At 42.8% G+C, this 23,897-nt stretch overlaps 1 protein-coding gene across 1 annotated transcript in view; it reads right to left on the bottom strand.

Annotated features, from left to right (window-relative positions):
* Positions 1-214: 214 nt before the first annotated feature.
* Positions 215-23,897, bottom strand: part of noi (splicing factor 3a subunit 3 noi) — a 32,949-nt gene continuing 9,266 nt past the window's right edge. Inside the window, exons 12-17 of the mRNA XM_075696861.1 lie at positions 14,737-14,908; positions 12,468-12,629; positions 6,921-7,031; positions 1,317-1,407; positions 733-788; positions 215-397 (exon numbers count right to left, since the gene is read on the bottom strand). Coding sequence (XP_075552976.1) covers positions 320-397; positions 733-788; positions 1,317-1,407; positions 6,921-7,031; positions 12,468-12,629; positions 14,737-14,908 — 670 coding nt within the window. The 3' untranslated portion in view covers positions 215-319. The remainder of the gene's footprint in view (positions 398-732; positions 789-1,316; positions 1,408-6,920; positions 7,032-12,467; positions 12,630-14,736; positions 14,909-23,897) is intronic.

The following is a 23,897-nucleotide window of genomic DNA, read 5'->3' as shown; positions in this document are numbered from 1 at the left end:
ATGTTGTGCTTTCTGTGGTTTAACTTTGTTATCACTGTTTTTCAAGGTGTCTATGTGCCCAAGAAACCAATTGGAAAAGCGTCAGTAGGAGGCTAAGATGCACAGCTAAAGTGAATCGTAGCTATTTTACTATGTGCACTGAACCGAGTATCCACAATTGACTCCAACCATTGTTTTCAAGTGGTGTTGCTGTTTGTAAATAAAAAAAATAACATTATCTATGACCAGTTTTAATCTGTCATTGAACATGACTCACAAACAGGATGATGACAATGTGCTAATGAACAAGTCCTTTTCAACCAGACAAGTAGAGGCAACCTCACAACAGCCCTTGGCGTTTCAGGTCCTCGAAGGTCTTTTTGTTGACCACATTGCCTTGTGTGTCTTCATATTCCTCCTAATAAGGAAAACAAGAATATGAGAAAGAAGCACAAATTGGAAATGACAAAAGGGAGACCCATATGTTTGCCCTTACATGCAAGGGTAGCATAGCGCAACAAAGATACTTAAGAAGTCAATTTTTTTTGTGACTTATACAAAAGTTGATCATACACAAGTTCAGCCACAAATACATGAATGTCATAAAATATTTATATGCATAATATCAAGTACAGAGAACCATGGACAAAGATCAACGAAGAAGAAAGAAAAGAATGCAATGAAGGCAATGCTCTAAAGAAGTCAAGTGACAATAAAATAGTTGTGTGACATAGTGGGTCAAGACCACCTCACCTCTGTGCTCGCCTGAAACCTTTCCTTTGACTTTTCGTCTTTGAGCTTGTTCCACACTACAAAGAAATTTGTAAGCATCAGTGAGACAGACAGGAAACAGCTTCACAACAGTTTAGGTATGCTGTAAGCAATGAGCATCTTATTTCCGCAAGTCACTTACAGTGTGCAAATACACTGCCCCTGTGAGAAACTTGCAATGTATGCCACAATATATGAAATGGGTTATTAAAGGGCTGCACTACCTTCTGGTGTCAGTCTAACTGGGGCAACAAATGCATTAATAGGTTCTCATGCAACAGCAATGCAATTCCTGTCACTATAAATAGAAAACAATTATATAAAACGTAGAAACAATGTCTTCCTAGAGAAATTTATTTACATCACCAACAACACCAACACATATCCGACATCAGCCCGCATGATACACGTGCACTTCTTCACTTTCACACGAATTAATGCCAGGTAATTGTCTCATAACATTATATTAGGCTTAACATTTGAAATAGCAAGCTGGTGAGTGAAAGCTGTTTGACAGTGTGATGTATATTCTCATAGAACATGGCATGAGTGCTCAAGAAACTTACAGGTGAGTGCATCTTCAATCTGTGTCACATTTGCAAAATGAGCAGTGTTCGGGATCCCCAGGCATCGCATGCCATGAGCGTGGCGCCACTCCTGAAAGTGAAAGCATAGTTCAATCATAAGAGCCTGTTTCACTGTGGTACATGTCAAAGAGATATCAAAGCGACGATGTGGGATCGTCAGTGAAGTTCTAGAGTGAGCGGTATAAACTGAATTTCGTGCTCCACATTGGAAAACATGAAATCCAAAGGGTGCAAAATTTGGATGGTAGGCTTATTTGAAAATTTATCTCTCACATACTTTCTAAGCTGTGAACTTTAATGTGTGCAAGATCTCAAGAAAACTACAGCTATAGCGAAGGGAGAGAGGGTGGTTAGCATGCAGATTACTTTATTTATTGCATACGTCACCACAAACAGCTTGGAGCCTTTAGTGTGATGCACTACAGAACAAATTAAATGGTGTGTGCAGCAAAAAGGCATAATAAACAATGCATGGAGTGAAAGAAAGTGAAAGACAATGACAGCGTTGAAATGGCACAGACCCAACAGTACACATAAACTACACATACAGTAGAACCTCATTGATACGATACCATTACATATGACTTCGTGACACCAACATTCACTATCAAGAACACACAAAATGACTCAAGAGAGCTATGCTTACTTTTTTACCGGTTCATACATTTCTGGAAAACACACTCTTTTGGCATCAATGTTCAGTACATTGGCGTACTGTAATCGTATGGGGCAATAGGTCCCATGTAAACAAGAAAAATGCACGACATGTGCACGATCGAGCACAGCAGATTCCCTCCGCAGAAGCTTCACAGCAGTACATACTCGCCTGCCCGTGTCACACGAAAAGTGCACATGAGTGTCGGCATGCAGTCAGTTTCCTATTCGGGTACTAGCAAATCTCCTCCTGGTTTGTCGCACGCCACATTACATTCAGAGCTATTGCCGCCAAACCTATTGCGATAAGCATCTTCACCTATCTGTTTCACAGCACACACATGGTGCCATTGGAAGTGTGCTGTATGTTTAATAGGTGATAACCCAAAGGCGCCGCCGTTCCCTGCTGCAGGCTACGATCATATGATAAATTTTCTGGCCACTAGATCCCGTGTAAACAAGACGAGGCACATGCAATTGAGAACAATATGTAGCCTACCACCACACCAGCTTCTCTGCAATACTTCTCTGCCCTCCTCAAGTGAAAACGACAGAGCACAATCAGTTCCTTATTCCAGTACCAGAAAATCTCCTCCCGAGTCGTCAACCCTTTTGCGATAAGCATCTTCACCTATCTGTTTTACAGCGCCTTGGGCGAAGTGCCACTGAAGCATACTGCACACTTTAGTAGGCGATAACCCAAATGTGTCGCAATTCCCTGCTGCAGGCGTCACGATATGAGCACCACATTTCGTTTTGGCAGAATCCAGCATCGCCCACCAACTTCATTTTGTTTTGGTATCACCATCCTAAAACAGTACCCAATTGGAAAACAATAAAACATGCCTCAGGCCGCAGGAGCGCCACCAGCGTGGCGCGCATTAGCATCCCGTGCCACAATGCTTCGCATTACACAGATGTCAACTACAGTTGAGTCCGTGAAATTTTTTAGTTTCCTCAAATTATACGTTTTCCCAGTTAGTGCATTTTTTCTCACCTTTCTTTATTTTTCATAACATATGAATTAGGTTCTATTTTATATGCACATACAAAGATATAGACATTCAGGCATAAAGCTTGCCCCAAACACACATCATTTCAGGGATACATGCACACTTTATTGAAGATTTGACAAGCAACACATTTTTCTTTTTTTTTTTTTTTTGATCACAGCAACTTCTGAGGCAACTTAGGTGCTGATCATTTCGCCTGCTTCAGGAACTTGTAATCATAAACTCGCTTAAAGCATTAAAGCAAGTACTCTCCTGCATCCTTTCACTATCAGAAGACTTCCAAAAATACTACAGTGCAACACCACCTTTTGGGTGGTGTATAGAGACAAGGACCGACAAAGGAAATTTGTCTGCATGCAACATTCATAATATTGTAAAACGAGCAAGAGTTCGTAAAGTTTATGAAAAGATAAGGAGAGTTGGCAGGTATGCTTTCTTGCAGGCAAAGCTTGTAACATAGAAACTACCAATTAACAGCGGCCGAACAAGAGATGGCACCAGCATTTCAACAAGAGGACTTTTCCTCATCCCTCTCATGAAATGTTGTTTCCAGAGACATATTTTATTTAACCACTATTGATCCCTTCAAGCCTTCAGCTTCATGTTTGCACAGACATTACCAATGTTTCATTGACCTATGAAACATGACACACAACTTTCCAGTGCGCAATGTTAAGAGAGCAAAGCTAGGCCAGATCAATTTTCTTAACTGCATTACGCAACATTGTTTGTCTTGGCTTCAATGCTGGGCGGCAATAGAAAGGAATTTGAAGGGAACTTGCAACTTGAAAACTGGAATATTTTCGGATTTTTCCTCAAGAAGGTGCGATGCTTCAGTAGTTGGTTCACCACAGACAGCGTATAAACAGCAATTTTCAACTTTTTGTTGGCACAGTAATATGAAACTATATTACGTCTCCTTGTTAGCCAGCATATTAGGGTAATGACTTGCTTAGGAATACCCTCTCATCTGTGATGGCCAGCAGCTTTAAGATATGAAGACACTTTGCAGACAAATATTCTCATTTTTGTAGATAAAATTATGGTACTGCTCCCTTGTTAGTAAGACCGTTTAGTGCTAAATATGCCTTTAAAGTTCTGATAAAGAATTATTTAACTTATTGCTTTTCTTTAAAAATTCCAAAATATGCCTCTCATGCGAGCGTTTGTACGTTTAAAACCAATTGCTCTAGCCCAAAATGCTTTGGTTTGTATACACGGTTACCTATCGTCTGTGCAATGAAATAGAATAAAATACATGTGATGTATATTTGGGAAATTATCCATGAAAAACCAAAAACACACAGAAAAGCTGCCTTTTCACAAGGCAATACTCTGAGAGAACTGGCCATACAATAAATATTAGAATCCTAGTTCATTAAATGCCTTGATATATAGCAAAACTGCCTGCAAAGTGTCAAGAGAAATTTTTCATTGAGTAAATGTCTATAAATGATGGCGTAGCACAAAAATCAACAAATTTTTGTTTTGTGAGGAACAAGAATAAAGCTTATAAGTTGCAATATATGCATGAAAGCAATGTGCCAGATGACTAATACTCTCTCGACTCGTAACAACGCTCTCCTAGAGCACCCTCGCCATGTTTCACTCGTTTATCAGGTCACAATTTTTTTTCTGTGTTACTTTGTTCCATCGGACAACTGGCACAATGCCTTCATGAGAAGAAAGTGGTCCTTCAACATGGCAAGCTTTCAAAATGAATTTACCAGGTTCAATTCCAATTTGCCTCAAGGTATCTAAAGGTTTCTGCAGTTTAAGCGGCAGATAGCATCAAAGAGGCTGAACTCAAGGTTTGGCAGGCTCACATTTTTTGGAATACTTTGTCAAAGATGTTTATTATGATTTTGATTGGCATTCCAATAAACAGGGTGGAGCGCATTAACAAATAGTCAGCTAGCCTACTTAAACTAATGAGTTCTTACATCTATTGCATTCTAGCATTTTGCCAACCTTTCCTCGACCTTTTCTTTCTTGATTAAAATTTTTATTTATATATTGCACAGTAATCTGTGCCTGTAACAACTACGGTTCTATTAATCTCTTCCCTCACTTTTTTCCATCAATACTCTGACTATCTCTTGCTTATCACGGCTGCTGACCAGTAAATGCTTCCATCCGATTTGATTCCCAGCACTTCTGGAAAGTGGACGATCCCTACGGGTATTCCATTGCACGGGTATTGCCAAATCGGGATTGTTGAAGTGCAACCTTAAGCGAGCTTTAAGAAATATATGACATAAATATTGTGAAATTTTGCATTTTTCACATATAATTCATGTAAGCAAAAAATAATACTTAACTTGCATATTATTATTATTCAAAAAAAAGGAAAGCAAAAAAAGTAAAAGCAAAATTTGTCAGTTTCGGTTACACAAAGTACAGTTCATGCTACAATTAGCCTGTAGCTTTTAAAAGGCACACTGTAGAACAATTATTCTGTTTGCAAGAGCTTTAGAGGGGTGTGTATGTTTACATAGATACCGTATTTACTCGCATAAGGATCGCACTTTTTTGTAAAAATGGCGGCCAACGGAGCAAGCCGAACGCGATTTTTTTTTTCTTCTCATGAGTACATTACGTGCATTGAAACAGTTTCTTCCGTATCAGTAATGAATAATATCGTTAATATTGGAAAGTTTGTGGCAATAACGTAGCCATGTCCACTTTGAGGGGACAGAAACAGATGGGCATGCTTAGCTGCCAGTGACATAGAAACACATGTCCGGCATGCTGTGGAAACTGCGGCATCTGTCTTCCCTGCTATCCTAATATGGCACGTTTCCGCTAAGATGGCTGAATATCTTAGCTGTGTTACAAGCGTCGGCGTGTGAATAGGGTACACATTTAACGTATCAGTGTAAACGTGGCTACTATCGTTGCCGCTCGCGATTTTTGCGTGCCCACGAGTGCAGATGAGAAGAATCGAAAGGCACCTTTTTTGTTGTTGACCACAACCATTATAAAAACTACACATAATAAAGGCGGGTTTGGTCGCAGCTTTTTTTTTTTGTCATGGAAGTGCAGAAAGTCATGAAAGTAATGAAATGAGGCATCTACTTAAGAATGTTTGGTGCGTGCAGACCGCTTGGTTTGTCTTGAAGAGTCGTTCACATAGCATTCGACAGATGGTAAGCGTGATCATTATTAGCTAGACTTGGCACACGACTTATCGCTGTAGCAAGTTCGGGGTGCAATCATTACACGGAAATAAAAAAAATTGCATTTTGATGACAAAATTCAGAGGTGCGATCATTACGCGAGTGCGATCATTATGCGAGTAAATACGGTACATAAAAAAAAAACATTTTGAGGAAAACTGGTATTTCAAGAGTGTCCTCATACTTTAAATCAAATAGGAGGTCATGAAGTACAAAGAAAAATTTCTCGAGCCACTATTCACACAGGTGATGTACTTTTAAACTGTCTTCCGATCCAATTTACGTCGCGTCTTTCTTTTTCACGTATAAAAGCAGAATTTCTGATTGAATGAAAAGTGATAAATCAAACTTTTCAGATGTTTTATACTTTCACTTCCGATCCATGACAACTCTGACTGTAGTGAGTGGTCTATGTAAAGAACCGCCATGGTTGCTCAGTGGCTATGGTGTTGGTCTGCTGAGCACGAGGCCACAGGATCGAATTGTGGCCATGGCAGATGCATTTCGATGGCGGCAAAATGCGAAAACCCCCGTGTACTTAGATTTAGGTGCACATTAAAGAACCCCAGGTGGTCAAAATTTCTAGAGTCCTCCACTACAGCGTGCCTCTTAATCAGAAAGTGGTTTTGGCACGCAAAACCCCATAAAAAGAAAAAAAGAAGAAGTGGTTTATATAAAGAAAACAGATTTCATGCTCAGTTCAATCCACCCTTGCCAAATCACATGCACACACTTACAGCAAAATGCCTTTGGAAAGCCTTAGGCCCTCGGTAGATGAAGTTGCCACAGATCTCACATGTGTAGCTGATGTTCAAACCATGCAACTTGTACAGCCAATAAGGTATGGGCTAGAAAAAACGATCACCAAACACACAATTATAATTCACAGCAGAACTCTGAACTTTCATACAAGTTGCATGTGAGCCAAGTCTAAAGCAAAATGCGAGTCATATGCAAGTATCAAATGTAATGTCACAGAAAGATTCAAACATTACACTCTTATAATGAATCACCATGCAAAATTAAGGCTGAAGGTGAACACAATGAACCAAGAGCCTCCATTGCACAGAAAACAGGACTGAAGAAAGAAAACACAGGACTTAGCACTGTGAATAGAAAGATTTATATAGAAAGATTCATACAGTCAACATCTAATTTTTTGGACTCACCAGGGACTGCAAAACCGCCTAAAAAATTGGGCAGCAGAAAAAAACAGAATGCATGCCTTTAACTGCCCTCAAGGGCTTCAAATCGCCACCAGCCACATCCGAAATAGCTTTCAAGGCCTGCTGGTACATTTATAAGGCACCTCGGTGCTCGCACTGTGACAGGAAGTGGTGGGTGCGTGCGTGTATAATTAAGGAACACATTTTACGTCCCGCGACAGCGGCCCCTTTACACTTTTGATATGCTTCACCACAATATATTGTATATGCTTGACTGTGTAGCACCGCTGCATTGCTTCAAAGCTGAATTTCGGAAACCGGCATTATGCAACGCTTTAAACCCTTATTTATTTCCGAATAACTATAAAGGTCCTCGAAAGGGTTGATAAAATGAAAAGTGAACGAACTATATTATACAAAAGCTACAACAATACAAGAAATCGGGTGATAAAACCAAATATGTAAATGAAACAGATATACAAGTGAGCTTAAAGACATACTAATGGCAGAACAGCAACACATTAAAAACAAAGTAAACTGAGAAATTGAATATAGGAACAGTGATATGTACTCATGAAAGACAATAAATATGCAATAATGGCACAAAAGTACACAAAAAAATATAAAAATGTGGCAAAAAACGTTCTTACTCGCAATTTAGGCAATTCCTTGAACATAACAGAAAACAATTCAGACACTGATAAATGTGTGAACAAGTGGTGAAGGCAACCCCCAGAAGGCGAATGCTAGTTTCGGTTTCAAGGAACATCTCCGCTCCAAGCGGTTGCTAGATATGCTAACTTAATTTTTTATTTCTCTTCTTGTGAATTTTAAATCGGACAAAGTGCCAGCAGTGGTAGTCTTCGTGCGTCAGTCGAGCTTGCCTCTGCTCGCCCTTGCCACTCGCTCAGCGATATCAAAAGTCGGATTGCGCTTAGTCACCTGCTTCAGTTGTCATCCCAAGTATGAAGATGGGAAAGATAAGACACAGAAGCTCAATCAGACGTGCAACGAATGGAAGACGCAGGGAACCAGGTCCACCAAGCATTAGACAAAGATGGCTAAATCGGGGCCTCACATGCGTTGCGTGGGTCTGTGCTGTTCTAACACTGGGAATTCCATTTCTGCAAAGTTTTTCAGGTTTCCTAATGACAGCTGGTAAGCACAAGTATTTCACTTTATTTTCCGAGTAGGTATTCATATTGCATGAGTAAACCCGTTCTGTGCAAGCCTCAGTGGAATGACATAGGAGCAGTGTCGCTCGACCCATTCGTCATGATGACAGCCCATTTGCATGCTGTCGGTGAAATACTTGTACTGAAGGGCTACATTCACGTATGCCGCTATGTTCAAATGGCGCCCTCAGCACGATTGATGTTTGCAGCCATAGTGTGCCGCAGTCGGGAACGCCCATCGTGCCACCGCTATCTTCGAAGGTATTGCGGGAAAGCTCACCGCCCATCAACAGAGCGCACTGGCCTGGGGTGGCGGAGTTCAATATATCCATTTTACGTCCGACCCTATTCAAAAATAAAAATTAAAATTGCATGTGATTTTGCAGGTGATATAGAAAGTGTTCTATATATGCAATAATTTGATATACCCATGTTCTATATATTGAGGTTTTACTGTAAATGAATATGATGCAAAGTATGACAACAGGCAGATTATATGCACATGTAAGCGCTATAGAAATATGCCCCGTCTTTCGACATGTAGTTCAAGTAATAAGAGCAATTACATATAGGGTACTTCCTGTTCATGCAGATGCATGTAGCCAGTTTAAAATTTTGTGGGTCCTTACTTCTCATACTGCCAATTAAATACATGTATTGAACTCTACCTTCTTTCTGTAAGCCACAAAATGTGTCGCCGTCATAACATACGTGATACCGATGGCTAATTTTCGCATTGGTTTGAATCATCTGGAATCTGTGTTCGCTCTTTGTGTACAAATTTCAGGCGTGAATAAAAATTGTTTCTGCAGACTGACGCTTTCGCACTGCATGTAGGTCAGTCTTCTTCCAGTACGGAATGTGTGAATAAAAACAAAAACGTTCCACATTTACTTGTGTTGAGTTTTGGCTGACTGAGAAATTAGCCAGCTTTAGTTGATCCGCTTCACAACACACAAACAAAATTAACGATTGATGCTGCCAGGAAGTTATTTTCTTTATACTAGCCCCCACTACTTCTGTGGACTAGATGAACCGCAGACCTAAACATAACCACAAGTTAGCAATTTCAAAGCAACTACTTTCATGAAATGATGAAATGTAATATATTACCTGCGAATATTGGTAGTTAACGACGGTTTGTTATATAAATATTTTATTCTAATTGCTTGTTCGTGCCCACTTGCATGCAAAGTGGTAAAGGAGGGCTTCGCAGCAAACATCCTCCTCCCGGCAGCATACCCTTTCCCGCTACTCTCTGAACTCATCAGTGACGTTATGGAGGCAGTGTTTTCTTTGTGAATTATTTCCAGTTGGATATCCGGCAACCGCCAGTGGTGGAAGTGGCGCTGCCGCCTCATATCAGCATGGGACCGAGTATCCCAAAGGTATAGGGAGTTGTTGCGATATGAACGTTACAATGTGCCTGGGAGAACAGCAGCAGTTTCGTGCTGCTGGTATGTTCTAGCTAACTGGTCAGTGCTTAGTCAGGTTCTTTATGAGCTCCTGAGCAGAGTTCCAAAAAACTGTGCAGAAATTATCAACGATAAGTGGCAATGTAAATGAACAGCCCAAACGAATGAGAGCGAATGAAAAAGAGAGGGAGGGAGAGAATGTTTTCCTTGCCAAGTCCGACCACCAACTATAGACCGAACATCGACGAACCACACATAGTTATGCCACATTCCCACCAGGTAGAGTGGAACCCCAATTATACGACTTTCTCGAGACCACGAAAAAGTGTCGTAAAATCCAAATATAAATTATGGCCATAAATATACTACTTATGTCACGCGACGGATTTACGTGAAACTTCAATGTAAACTACTAACATACTATGCAGGGCTTGGAAATTCAAATTACCAAAAAAGTAAATGCGATAGCAATTAATGCTGCAGTACAGGTACCACTCATGCTTTATTCAAACGAACCTTTACGGCACTCCACTGCCTACTCCCGCAATTCCCGCCAGCCGACGTGAACTTTAAAAAAAGTCGGTAAGTTTCTTTTGGACCTTGTTTGATCCGTGAACCAAGAGCTTTCGCTCGAGTTGGGCAACGTCCAAAAGGAAATCCTCTGTGGCGTCGCGTGAACAGATGAAGTTCCGGATACTGTCTATGTGCTGTAGCACCTCGGCAAACGTGGTAGGCACAGCCACAGCATCTGTGGCAGCGTCGTTGTCTTCGTCCGATGTCGCAGCGGTGTTGGCATTAGGCAAAGCCTCCTCGATGGCATCATCCAGCGACACCTCGCCACAGATCGCAACATTGTCGTCGGCCTTCACGTACTCGGCGAAGGTCATGGTGAGGTCTAAACCCTCGAAATCATCGTCGGCAAAGCCTGCATTGGCCTTGAGCGGCATCAAGGTTGTGGCGTCCCCAAGAGAGAAGGTAGTCTCTCGCTTAAAGCCACAGTGCTTGAACGAGTTGGCGATTGTGCTTTGCGACACTGCGTTCCACGAACTGGCAATAACATGCATGGCGTCGCCTTTCTGTTCCTCAGGTTGGACGTATCAGGTGAGTGGCATGGTGCGTTGTTCACGAAAAGCAATATTTTCCTCACCGTAGCACCCATTTTGTTATCCAGCTGCTGCAATAAATTGCTGAAGAGCGAAGACGTCATCCAAGCCTTTTTGTTGAAGTTGTAGCTGCACAGCAGCGTCTTCAAGTTCTTAATTAAAGCACCGTGGCTTTGCAAACTTTCCAACAACGAGCACGGACAGCCTCTCGGAACTGTCCTCGTTAGCACAGACTAGTGCCGTCACACGCTCTTTACTACGCTTGCCACCATGACAGCTGTCACCCTTAAACACAAGGGTTTGCTCGAGCTGCATAGGGTAAAAAATACCGCTCTCATCGGCGTTGAAAACGTCGCAGGGCTTGTATGCAGCAATCATCTCCGGCAGCGACTCCATCCAGTCGTTCACCGTTGAAATGTCCACGGAAGTGCAATCTCCGCAGGAGCGGCTGTACACAATCCTGTTTCATTTTTTAAAGTGATCCAGCCACCCATTCGATGCCTGAAAGTCGTCGATGCCTAGACGCATTGCCACAAGGTCCGCCTTTTCTTTTAGAACAGCGCCGTCAGCATTGATTGCAGAGCTCCGTGCTTGATGCAGTCACTTGACGAGAACTTTTTCTAACTTCTCATGCTGTCCTTCTTTTGCCGCTTTCCGCTTGAGCTCGAACTTGTTGGCATTCTGCAATATCACCGCTTTGCTTGCCAGGATCGTCTTAAGCGAAGATTCGGGCATCTTAAGGTCCCGGGCAATGCTGGCTTTCGTGGCTCCATGCCGCTTTGCAGTTTGCTCGATAATATTCAGCTTATCGCCAAGCGACAGAACTGTCCAATTTCGGGGCATCGTGCATCGCGTTACTCCACGCAACTCAACATCTCCGCTGAATGCTGGTCGCTAGGTTTATGAGGAAGAACACGTGTGATATACCTAAGCCTCCCTGCGCTACCTTGTTGGCGATCTGCTGCTGGGAAACTGGAAGGAGAGAAACGCTTCCCCAATGCGACGAGAAGCGACGCCGTCGAGAAGAGAGGGAGAAAGTGATTGTGGAGAAGAAAAGCCGCTATTTCAGCACAGCGGGCATCGCGGGCAGCTGCTGGTGAGGGAGAGAGAAACGAACGATCAGATGAGGCAGGGAAGAAAGCTGCGCCGGAGTGAACCGGTGGAGCGGTGTCAAGCGCTCCGCATGCGGAGAGACGGAGCGAGAAAAGAGACCTGCGGCACTTTTCTTTCGTCCGCCGTTCCGTCCCACGCTTCGCAAGGGTCGTCGTATAACGCGGGTCAGGCGTAAAATTGCATCGGATAACCAGGGTGTTTAATGCATTGCTTCTATGGGGACTTCACCGGGACTGCGCTAATCCGTCGTAAAACCCGGGCCGTATAACCGGGGTTTCACTGTACGTATTAACGAAGTTTCATTGTATTTACCTTCCCATCCCAGCCAAGTGGCAAGTTTTTGGGATTGTAGATGACATCATTGTCCTCGTCTTCAGACTCGCTCTCGCTGATCTCATTGTCTGACTCTTCACGCTCTCCAACAGTCCGGGCCTGTTTACGCTGTACATTTTCTTTGGTGGCCTGCCTCTGCTCCTGCAAGTTGTGAAAGATTGCCAAAATATTGTAGAAGAACTGCAAGCTGGGCAAGCATGAAATTGCAGTTAGACTAAAAGCTGAAGCCGAAGACAGTGACACAGCCAATACACAAAAGCATGGTCCCAAATTAGTTACCATTTCAAACATGCACAAGTTATCACATGGGGAAGAAAAATGTTCAAGAACAATACAGTGTACAGGTTGCATTTTCATTTTGGCAGAAGTTAGGCAGTCTTTGTTCTGCTCTTCCCCATTAAGGCAAAGGTTCCCCAGTTTAATGAAAATGGCTGCATCATGCAACACACGAGTACTTTCCCGTCACACATTATGTGTGTTACGTACTGCATTCCGTTGTTCTGCGGTAAAGTGTATAATGGGCAGACTGGTAGATACACTAAAGGGACACTAAAAGAAATTATTAAGTGAAGCTAGATTGAAAGACTAGGCATCTGTAATAAATTCGTCGTTCATAGCAAGAATGGAGCTTTTGTAAGCGAGAAAAATATCATAATGGAAAATTGTGTGGCACCCCCTTCTTTAGACTATAGTACGCTCAAGTGACATCAGCTGTGGCCGATTCAAAGACAGCGGCAGAGAGGCAGGTCATATGGCGATTACTTCAAGTCATCTGTTTTGGCACAGGCAACTGTAATTGCGGAGCAGCAGTGGAATCGTCAGTGGAAATTTTATACGCGACAGTCATATACTGTCAGACTCACTTCTAGCAATAGTCAAATGCTAAAATAATCCTAAAGTTATAACCGATAATCGTTATAACCACGTTGCACAAAGAAAGCAAAGTGGACAAACATCCAAAGATTTTAAGTAGACAGAAAAAAGTACCGTTGAACATACTTATAGCATGACCTGTTTTAGCAATACTCAGATGTAACAATGAGCAGCTACCCCACTGTCTTCTTCAAAGACAAGTCCACTGGTCAAAATGTTGGCTCCCGCTTTTAACTTGTTCTAGTTTTGCTCATCATCTTGAATTTTCATCTCCCGCCTTCCCAGTACTTCGCCTAATTCTGCACTGTCGTGTGTTCTATGGTAAAGTAACTCATCTACTGCAATAGTCGCAAGCCGGATTATTTGCTATAGCAATTAAACCTGGCTACTGTGTGTCTCTGCTGAAAAGAAAAGGAGCACCGAAGCTCAGAAATAGAAAAAAAGAAGCAAGCCGCTTCGCCACACCCACCCCTTTGTGCCGCGCATCCACACGGCATGCCGTTGTCAAACCTCTCCCTTCCATCTCTCCAACGTTGGCAAAAAGGTAGAAGGGAGGTGGGAGAGGGACATGCGAGGGCCGCGATGCAATGCGACGAAGGTGTGCTGTGCATTCATTTGTGTTTCTTTGCTTTTGAGGCACACAACCAGTAGCCAGATTTAATTGTTATAACCGATAATGCAGCATGGCAGCATTTTAGTAAGTGGTTTATTTTACTATAGAAAACATCCAAAAGGTGACGGTGCACCAATGTTGCTCATTGTTATATCCGATAAATTGCTAAAATCAGCATCGTTATAAGTGGGTTCGACTGTATTTGTATAAAGAAAACGATGGTGTACTTCTGGATGAATAATTATCGGTCAAACATCGCTTCATATTTTCCTTTAGCGTCTCTTTCACATAGATTTGGAAGAGCCATGTGCTGTCTGTAAATAATAATGCCAGTTCTAACTCGGAAGAACATTACTGGCCTTGCAAGTGCTCGGTACATTTTAAAAAATAGATTTAATTTGAGGCTGCAAATTAGGCAACTTGCAAGAGTAAGTAAGCATGTCACAGTCAACAGTCAGGTGACTAGTGTACAAGTCACGCTTCGATTGCATTGATAGAAAAAGAGTTCTCATATCTACAGTGTCCGTGACTGCGCGCTTGACATAGAAGCACTGGTGCAGTTTAGGCCTCAAATTCAAGAGAAGCTAGAGAAGTCTGATGGTAATCAAGCGTTTTGTCAACTGAATGAAAATAGGTTTGAATGACTGTACTTCGCCAGTCAAAACTCCTAACAGTGGGTCTCATTCGTGTTTTTTTCGTGCAGATGGATCATTTTAACTAAATCGTGCTGGCAACAGCTCTGGCCATGCAAGGGCAACTTACCGAAAGGATTTCGGCAAAGCGGTACAGCTGTGCCTCAAGGGTTGCAATCTCCTTCTGCTTCTCGGTGTCCTTGTTCCGTCCTGGCTTCGACTTGGCAAAGAGGGAAGGGTCCAGCTCACTGATCTGTTTGCCCTTGGAGTTGAACAGGCGCTGGGCACGTTCCTCCAGTGTGCTAACACAGTGAACAATAAAAATGAAAATGAATGAATGGTGCGGTTCAACAATATAAAGAAATTCAGAGGTTATGAGAGACGCCATAATGGGGGGGCTCTAAATTCAGTTTGACCACCTGAGGTTCTCCAACATGCACCCAGGACAGCGTACACGAGCAATTTCACATTCCGCCCCATCAGAATTCCTCCAGGAAAGAAACCTGTGACTTCAATGACAGAACACAACAGCCACTGAGCCTTGGCAGCTATTGAACGTGAAAGACTGTTATACTATACTGACTGGTTTTAATTTCAGAAAGAACAGAGAATGAAAGCTATCAGGAATACATGCATCTTGAATACATGAATACATGCAAGAGTGTGGTTTAACTAAACAGGTTACAGATTTGTAGTATGTATGTATTAGCAGTAAACATAGAAAATAATTATTATTGTCCACTACAACAATTAAGACAACCATATAGAAAATATGTAAGCAATGACAAATATCAATGTGAACAATATAAAAAACAAGAATAAGCTTACTAAAGAAGTTAGAATATAGTGTTAAAAACTCTAGATATAGGATATACAATAACATGGGTAATAAGAAATGCAAAAAAAAGTAAGTCACTTATACAAATTAAATATTGCATGTAACATAAAGCTTATGGACTCTTGTGAAACGCACAAGCATGTTGTGCACAAAAGTTTTAATGATATTTCGGAAATACCATTACAGAGGAACCCCGGTTATACGTCCCCCGGTTTTGCGACGACCCGGGTTTTACGACGAATTAGCGCAGTCCAGACGAAGTTCCCATAGAAGCACTGCATTACAAACCCCGGTTATCCGACGCAATTTTACGCCTGACCGACGTTACACGACAACCTTCACGAAGCACCGGACGGAACGGCAGACGAAAAAAAGGTGCCTCGTCTCCTGCCTCGTCTCATCGTTCGTTTTTCTCTCCCCCACCAGCAGCCACCCATTGTGCTGAAATAGCGCCTTTTTTTTCTCCACAATCATATGCATAAGTGCTGATATTAAGGATTTCAGGAATGATGCTGAAATTATACTATTACCATATTTACTCGACTAATGATCACACCCCTAAATTTTGTCGTCAAAATTAATTATTTTTATTTCCCGTGTAATAATCGCACCCCGAACTTGCCGCAGCGATATGTCGTGTGCCAAGTCTAGCTAATAATGATCGCGCTTACCATCTGTCGAATGCTACGTGAACGACTCTTCAAGACAAGCCAAGCGGCCTGCACGCACCAAACATTCTTAAGTAGATGCCTCATTTCATTACTTTCATCACTTTCTGCACTTCCATGACAAAAACAGGTACAACCAAACTTGCCTTTATTATGGGTAGGCTTTATAATGGTTGATGTCAACAAAAACAAATAATGCGCAATTCGATTCTTTTCATCTGCGCTCGTGAGCACGCAAAAAATCGCGTGCACGGCAATGATAGTAGCCACGTTTACTCTGATACGTCAAAAGTGTACCCTATTCATATGCCGACGCTTGTAACACAGCTAAGATATTCACCCACCCTTAGCAGAAAGCATTAGGATAGTAGTGAAGACAGAGATGCCGCTGTTTCCGCAGCACGCCGGCCATGCATTTCTATGTCACTGGCAGCTAAGCGCGCCCATCTGTTTCTGTCCCCTCAAAGTGGACATGGCTATGTTACTGCCGCAAACTTGCCTATATTAACGATATTATTCATCACTGATATGGAAGAAACTGTTTCAATGCACGTAATGTACTCACGAGAAAAAAAAAATCGCATTTGGCACATTCGGCTTGCTCCGCCGACCGCCATTTTTGTTTTGGTGTCCCGCACCCGCAATCCCACAGCAAACGCGGGATGAAAAAAATTTTTTTTTCACGGGAAATTTAACCCGCGTAATGATCGCACCCCTGAATTTGCATCAATTTTTCTGACAAAAAAGTCCGATCATTATGCGAGTAAATACGGTATGTGACATGAATGCCCACATACAGGATTTAGAAGGCTATACCGACAACAACGGGAAGTCAATGCTAGACCTTTGTGAGCAACATAACCTCGTTATTGTGAAGATAGGGCCTAAGTGTGAAGGGCAGATCACGTGGGAAGTGGGAAACAGGCAATCAACCATTGATCACTGTCTGATGACAGAAGGAATTCATGATAAGTTGAGAGAAATGGTCATTGATGAGGAAGGGTATAGCAGCATAGGGAGTGACCATAAACGCATCATTTTGAAAATGGGATATGTAGTTGGGAAAGAGCAAGGAGTGCAAAATGTCCAGTCCAAATTTGAACGCTGAACAAATAACAAATATAGTCACTAGAGTCGAGAAACAACTTGGCCAATGGCCAAGAAAGAGTGGGAATACAGTGAGCTTCTAAGTGTAATAATGACAGAAATACAGAAAGTGAAACAACATGTTCATTGGAAAGGAAAAAAATAGTGAGAAGCTGGTGGAACAGGGAGATACGAGAAGCGATCGCAGAACGACAGAAAGCATCTCGAGAGCACAGGCAGGAAAAGAAGGCGCAGTTGCCGCAGGATGAAGTAAGCAGTAAATGGGAAATATACCAAGAGAAAAATCTCTGGTTCAAATACTGGTGCAGGCCAGGATAAAAGGTGAAAATGAACGTTGGTTGTCAGAAATATGTGAGTTCACACCTAGAATATTTTGGAACCACACAAAATAATTAGGCAGAAAGTCAACAACAATACAGCAACATATTCTATATGAAGATGGAAACAAACTGGAAGGGGAAGCGGCTTTAAAAAATAGCTGAATCTTTCGAAGGCAATGACGAAGTTGTATTCGAAGAAAGAAAGAGCATGAAAGAGAACCAAATGGAAAAGGAGCGGGTACTGACAAATTTCAACTGGAAGAAAGCCAAAGAGAAAATTCCTAAGCACACAGCCACAGGGCTAAACGAGGTTCCCATTAGGCTGATTAATGAACTAGGGCCAAAAAGTAAGGAAGCTCTGGTGAAAGCAGTGGTAAACACTTTAAAAGATAGACGAATACCAGACAGTTGGCGACAAAGTAGAATGAATTTAATTTATAAAGGTAAGGGGGAGAAAGATAGAATTCACTCGTATAGACCGTTGACCATTACATCGATAATCTACAGGCTAGCAATGCAGGCAATCAAATTAAAGCTGCAAGCATGGGCAGAGAATAATGGCATTTTGGGAGAACTTCAGAATGGCATCAGAATAGGTAGGCATATGGATGATAACTTATTTGTTCGTACTCAGTGTATTGAAATATCAAGAGTAGAAAGCAGACCGTTATATGTGGCCTTTTTAGACATTACAGGAGCTTATGACAACGTAGACTGCAAGATTTTGGGGGATATTCTGAAAGGGGAAGGCTTAGGTAACGATTGTCTACAGCTTTTGAGAGAGATTTACCTAGAAAATACTGTTTGCTCTGAATGGGAAGGGATGAGAAGCGAGGAGAAAGTTCATATCAACAAGGGACTGAGGTAGGGGTGTCCATTATCCCCACTGCTGCTTATGATGTACATGGTGAGAATGGAGAGGGCGTTAGAAGGTAGTAATATTGGTTTTAATCTCTCACACAAACAGGTGGGTACAGTAGTAGAGCAGCAGCTTCCAGGTTTATTTTATGTGGACGATATTGTGTTGCTAGCTAACAAGCAAAGTGATTTTCAACGTCTGGCTAATACCTGTGGACAGGAAGGCAACAATTTAGGTTTTAAATTTAGTGTTAGAAAATCAGGCGTTATGGTATTCAGTGAAAACAGTGAACAGACAGTGGCAATACAGGGCCAGGAAATATCTCGGGTAAGAGAATATAAATACCTTGGTATATGGATCAACGAAGGCAATAGATATATGGAAACACAGGAAAAAACAATAACCGTAAAGGGGAAGAGAAATGCAGCCATAATGAAGCACAGAGCACTATGGGGATACAATAGGTACGAAGTCCTCCGAGGTATGTGGAAAGGTGTAATGGTTCCAGGACTCATTTTTGGAAATGCGGTTATGTGCTTGAAATAAAGGGTACAATCAGGATTCAATGGGAACCAAAGGTCATTGGGACACCTCGCATTGGGCGCTCACAGGAAGACTACAAATGAAGCCGTGCAGGGTGATATACACTGGACTAGTTTTGAAGTAAGGGAAGCTCACAGCAAGATTGATTATAAAGAACGACTGAGGAATATCAAAAAAAGTAAATGGGCTGGAAGAGTGTTGAGGTATCTGTACAGGAAAAACTTTGATTCACAGTGGAGGAAAAGAACTAAGGAACTTACCAGCAAGTATGTGGCTTGTGGGGTGGGAAGCATAGCAACAAGGAACATCAAACGGAAAGTCAGAGATGCTGAAATCATCTCATGGGTGGAGGCAATGCAAAAGAAACTGGCCATGAGTAACTACTTAAAAGGAAATAACGAAACCAGGAAAGAAACAAATTATGATAACTCAAAGGAAAGCTCATTACTTTTCGAAGCGAGATCGGGATGTCTTAGAACTCGCACCTATAAAGCGAGATATAAGAAGGAAGAAGAAGCATGTGCTTGCTGCAGTAAAGCTAGGGAAACGTTGGAGCATGTTTTATTAGAATGTGAAGACATCTGCCCAGTGGTCGATTTAGAAACCACTGGCTTCCTTGAAGCCCTTGCATTCAGCGAGAGCAGGGGAAAAGTAAACATGTCCGCAAAAGAGATTGGCAAGAGGTGATTGGAAGATTGGTAAAAGAATAGTAGGGAAGCGACAGAAAACGGAGACGTACAAAAGCAAAGTTCACAATAAGTGGTCAGAAAACTTGGTTGTGGGAGCTTTTTTCTTTATTTCTTCTTTAGTCTAGGTAGGACATAAGGCCAAATAATAGCAAGAGCTTGGTGGCGCAACCCACTGCCCAATTTCGAAGGGGACGCTCATAATATCCATCTATCCCCATCACTTTCTCCCTCTCTTCTCGGTGGTGTCGCCTCTCGTCGCGTTGGGGAAGCATTTCTCTCCCCCCCACCAGCAGCCGCCCGCGATGCCCGCTGTGCTGCTATAGAGCCTTTTCTTCTCTACAATCACTTTCTCCCTCTCTTCTTGGCAGCGTTGCCTCTCGTCGTGTTGGGGAAGCGTTTCTCTCCTTCCAGTTTCCCAGCAGCAGATCTCCGTCAAGGTAGCGCGGTGAGGCATAGGCTTATAGCACGTGTTCTTCGTTGTAATCCTAGCGACCGGCATTCAGCGGAGATATTGAGTTGCGTGGAGCAACGCGTCGCATGATGTCCCGAAAGCGGACAGTTCTGTCGCTCGGCGATAAGCTGAATATTATCGAGCAAACTGCAAAGCGGCATGGAGCCACGAAAGCCAGCATTGCCCGGGACCTTAAGATGCCCGAATCTTCGCTTAAGACGATTCTGGCAAACAAAGCCGTGATATTGCAGAATGCCAACAAGTTCGGGCTCAAGCGGAAAGCGGCAAAAGAAGGACAGCATGAGAAGTTAGAAAAAGTTCTCGTCAAGTGGCTGCATCAAGCACGGAGCTCTGCAATCAACGCTGACGGCGCTGTTCTAAAAGAAAAGGCGGACCTTGTGGCAATGCGTCTAGGCATCAACGGCTTTCAGGCATCGAATGGGTGGCCGGATCGCATTAAAAAACGAAGCAGGATTGTGTACAGCCGCTCCTGCGGAGATTGCACTTGCGTGGACATTTCGACAGTGAACGATTGGATGGAGTCGCTGCCGGAGATGATTGCTGCATACAAGCCCTGCGACATTTTCAACACCGATGAGAGCGGTATTTTTTACCCTATGCAGCTCGAGCAAACCCTTGTGTTTAAGGGTGACAGCTGTCATGGTGGCAAGCGTAGTAAAGAGCGTGTGACAGCACTAGTCTGTGCTAACGAGGACAGCTCCGAGAGGAGGTCCGTGCTCGTTGTTGGAAAGTTTGCAAAGCCATGGTGCTTTAAGAACTTAATAATAATAATAATAATATTTGGGGTTTTACGTGCCAAAACCACTTTCTGATTATGAGGCACGCCGTAGTGGAGGACTCCGGAAATTTTGACCACCTGGAGTTCTTTAACGTGCACCTAAATCTAAGCACACGGGTGTTTTCGCATTTCGCCCCCATCGAAATGCGGCCGCCGTGGCCGGGATTCGATCCCGCGACCTCGTGCTCAGCAGCCCAACACCATAGCCACTGAGCAACCATGGTGGGTGCTTTAAGAACTTGAAGACGTTGTCGTGCAGCTACAACTTCAACAAAAAGGCGTGGATGACATCTTCGCTCTTCAGCAATTTTTTGCAGCAGCTGGATAACAAAATGGGTGCTATGGTGAGGAAAATATTGCTTTTCATGGACAACGCATCGTGCCACCCACCCGATAAATCCAGCCTGAGGAACATAAAGGTTGTTTTTTTTTCGCCCAACTGCACAAGCCGGCTGCAGCCGCTGGGTGCCGACATAATTAAGTGCGTCAAGCAAGGGTACCGGAAGCGGTTAGTGCAGTGTCGTCTAGCGGCTATGAAGTGCAACGAGTCGGAAAAAAAGATCACTGTGCTCGACGCCATGCATTTTATTGCCAGTTCGTGGAACTGGCAATAAAATGCAAATGCCAGTTCGCAAAGCACAATGACTAACTCGTTCAAGCACTGTGGCTTTAAACGAGAGACTGCCTCGTCTGCTAGGGATGCAACAACCTCGATGCCGCCTGAGGCCGATGCAGGCTTCACTGACGACGATTCCGAGGGTTTAAACCTCACCACAACCTTCGCCGAGTACGTGGAGGCCAACGACAATGTTGCGATCTGTGGCGAGGTGTCGCTGGATGACGCCATCGAGGAGGCTTTGCCTAGTGCCGACACCGCTGCAACATCGGACGAGGACAACAATGACGCGACAGATGCCGTGCCTGTGCCTACCACGTTCACCGAGGTGCTACGGCACATAGACGGTATCCGGAACTTCATCTGTTCATGCGACACCGCAGACACGCAGAGGACCTCCTTTTGGACGTTGCCCAACTCGAGTGAAAGCTCTTGGTTGACGGACCAAACAAGGTCCAAAAGAAACTTAAACTTTTTTTAAATTTCACACCAGCTGGCGGGAATCGCGGCAGTGGGCAGTGGAGTGCCATAAAGGTTCGTTTGAATAAAGCATGATTGGTACCTGTACTGCAGCATTAATTCTTATCGCATTTACTTTTTTGGTAACTTAGGTTTCCAAGCCCTGCAGAGTATGTTAGTAGTTTACATCGAAGTTTCTCGTAAATCCGTCGCATGAAATAAGTAGTATTTTTATAGACATTATTTATGTTCGGATTTTACGACGCCCGCATTTTACAATGCTTTGGCGCGGTCCCGAGAAAGGCGTATAGTCGGGGTTCCACTGTATTAACTCTTGACGATTTATTTAGTAAAGATGGCAAGCAAAATTTGAACATTTGCTTGTCGTGGTCTATGCGGCATGTTTCAACTTCCCACTTTTCAGGTTTACATGTATTGTATAAAGGATGGTTTTCTTGAAGTCCCACCAAGCTATCTAATGTATTGGTATGCCTAGACAAGCCAGATTTGTAATGTCAAGCAAGCGTATAGGGATACAATGATTTCACACTTATAATAGTGAATTTATTAAATAATTCTGCAGTGTGTAAGTTAGGAGAAACATTTAAGGCTACACAAATGACTTGTTCTTGTAGCCGACTTGTTTTCAATCATTGTTGTGGACCAGACCAGGGCTCCATAATTCATTATCCAGGAATATAAAGAATTATTTATTAAGATATTTACTGACAGTGGAAGGCGTCAGCGACAGTGCATAAAGCCAGTCATACCAAAAAATTTTCTGACAAGATAACATGATCGTCCCATGACATGTTCTCTGCAAAGTAGATTCCCAACGTTTTAAAAGAGTGAACAACTTCTACTTCAGTGTTAGCCATCACGAGGGGTGAAAAATGGAAACATTTTTGACGCAGGTGGAACATTACAGCTTTAGCCTTTTGAACATTGAACTTTAAGTCATCTTCAAGAGCCCAGGCATTAATTAGTGCTAACGTGTTATTGGCTGTTTCAGCCAAGAGAAGAAGTATTTTAATGATTGGAAAATGTAGAGAGGTCGGCCGGATAATGGAGCATCTGGCCTGCTACTCTACGTAAGGGAAGAGGAAGAAAAAGGGTCACAATGGGGGATGATAATGGGAGGAACGAGGTGAAGGACACATTACACAACTGGTATCACAGGCGTGAGTCCAGGCCCGTGTCACCTAGGAAACGTGAAAGTGCACGCATTGTCTCTGTCGTCTGCCAACTCTGTGGCCATGCGCCTAGCAAGAGGTCCTCCGACAGTGGTCCATTGTGTAAATGTATCTGCCATTGTCAGTCTTTCGCGCGCATACTCAGGGCACACCACGAGCACATGTTCTATAGTCTCTACAGCGCACTCGACACTTGAAACCCCTGAAAAGAATAAACTGGTCTTGTCAGTGTGTACAATGTACTCTGATGTAATATCAACATTCACAAGTTCATTAATGTATAGTATGAAAAGGAAAGGGCCCAAAATGCTTCCCCGAGGAACACCTGAAGTTAGCGGTTTTACTGAAGAATCATGTCGGTTCATGTCAACAAATTGAGTGCGATGTTGAAAGTATGAAGAAATTGAAGACATTACTTTCCCATGGTAGCTGTGGCACTCAAGTTTTTGAAGAAGGATTTGATTGATGAGATCCAAAGCTTTAATGAAGTCTAGGAAAACTCCCAGAACCATACTTCTATTTTCAAATTTTTCTGGTACAAATTCCTTCTGAGTAACGAGTGCTAGCTCAATCAACATGTTTGGGCGAGAACCATACTGTGTCGAAGTTAGTATTTGGTGGTGATCGGAAAAACATGCCATGCGCTTAAAGATTATTTTTTCAAAGCCTTTAGAGAACACTGGCACAATAGAAATGGGCCGAAAATTGGACATATCCTTGCTCCCCTTTTTATAAATTACAACAATCCT

Source organism: Dermacentor variabilis, chromosome 6, assembly GCF_050947875.1.
Source record: "Dermacentor variabilis isolate Ectoservices chromosome 6, ASM5094787v1, whole genome shotgun sequence".
Classification (NCBI taxonomy): domain Eukaryota; kingdom Metazoa; phylum Arthropoda; class Arachnida; order Ixodida; family Ixodidae; genus Dermacentor; species Dermacentor variabilis.
Note: the sequence above shows the minus strand (reverse complement) of the source record. Positions and strands in the feature narration are given on the sequence as shown.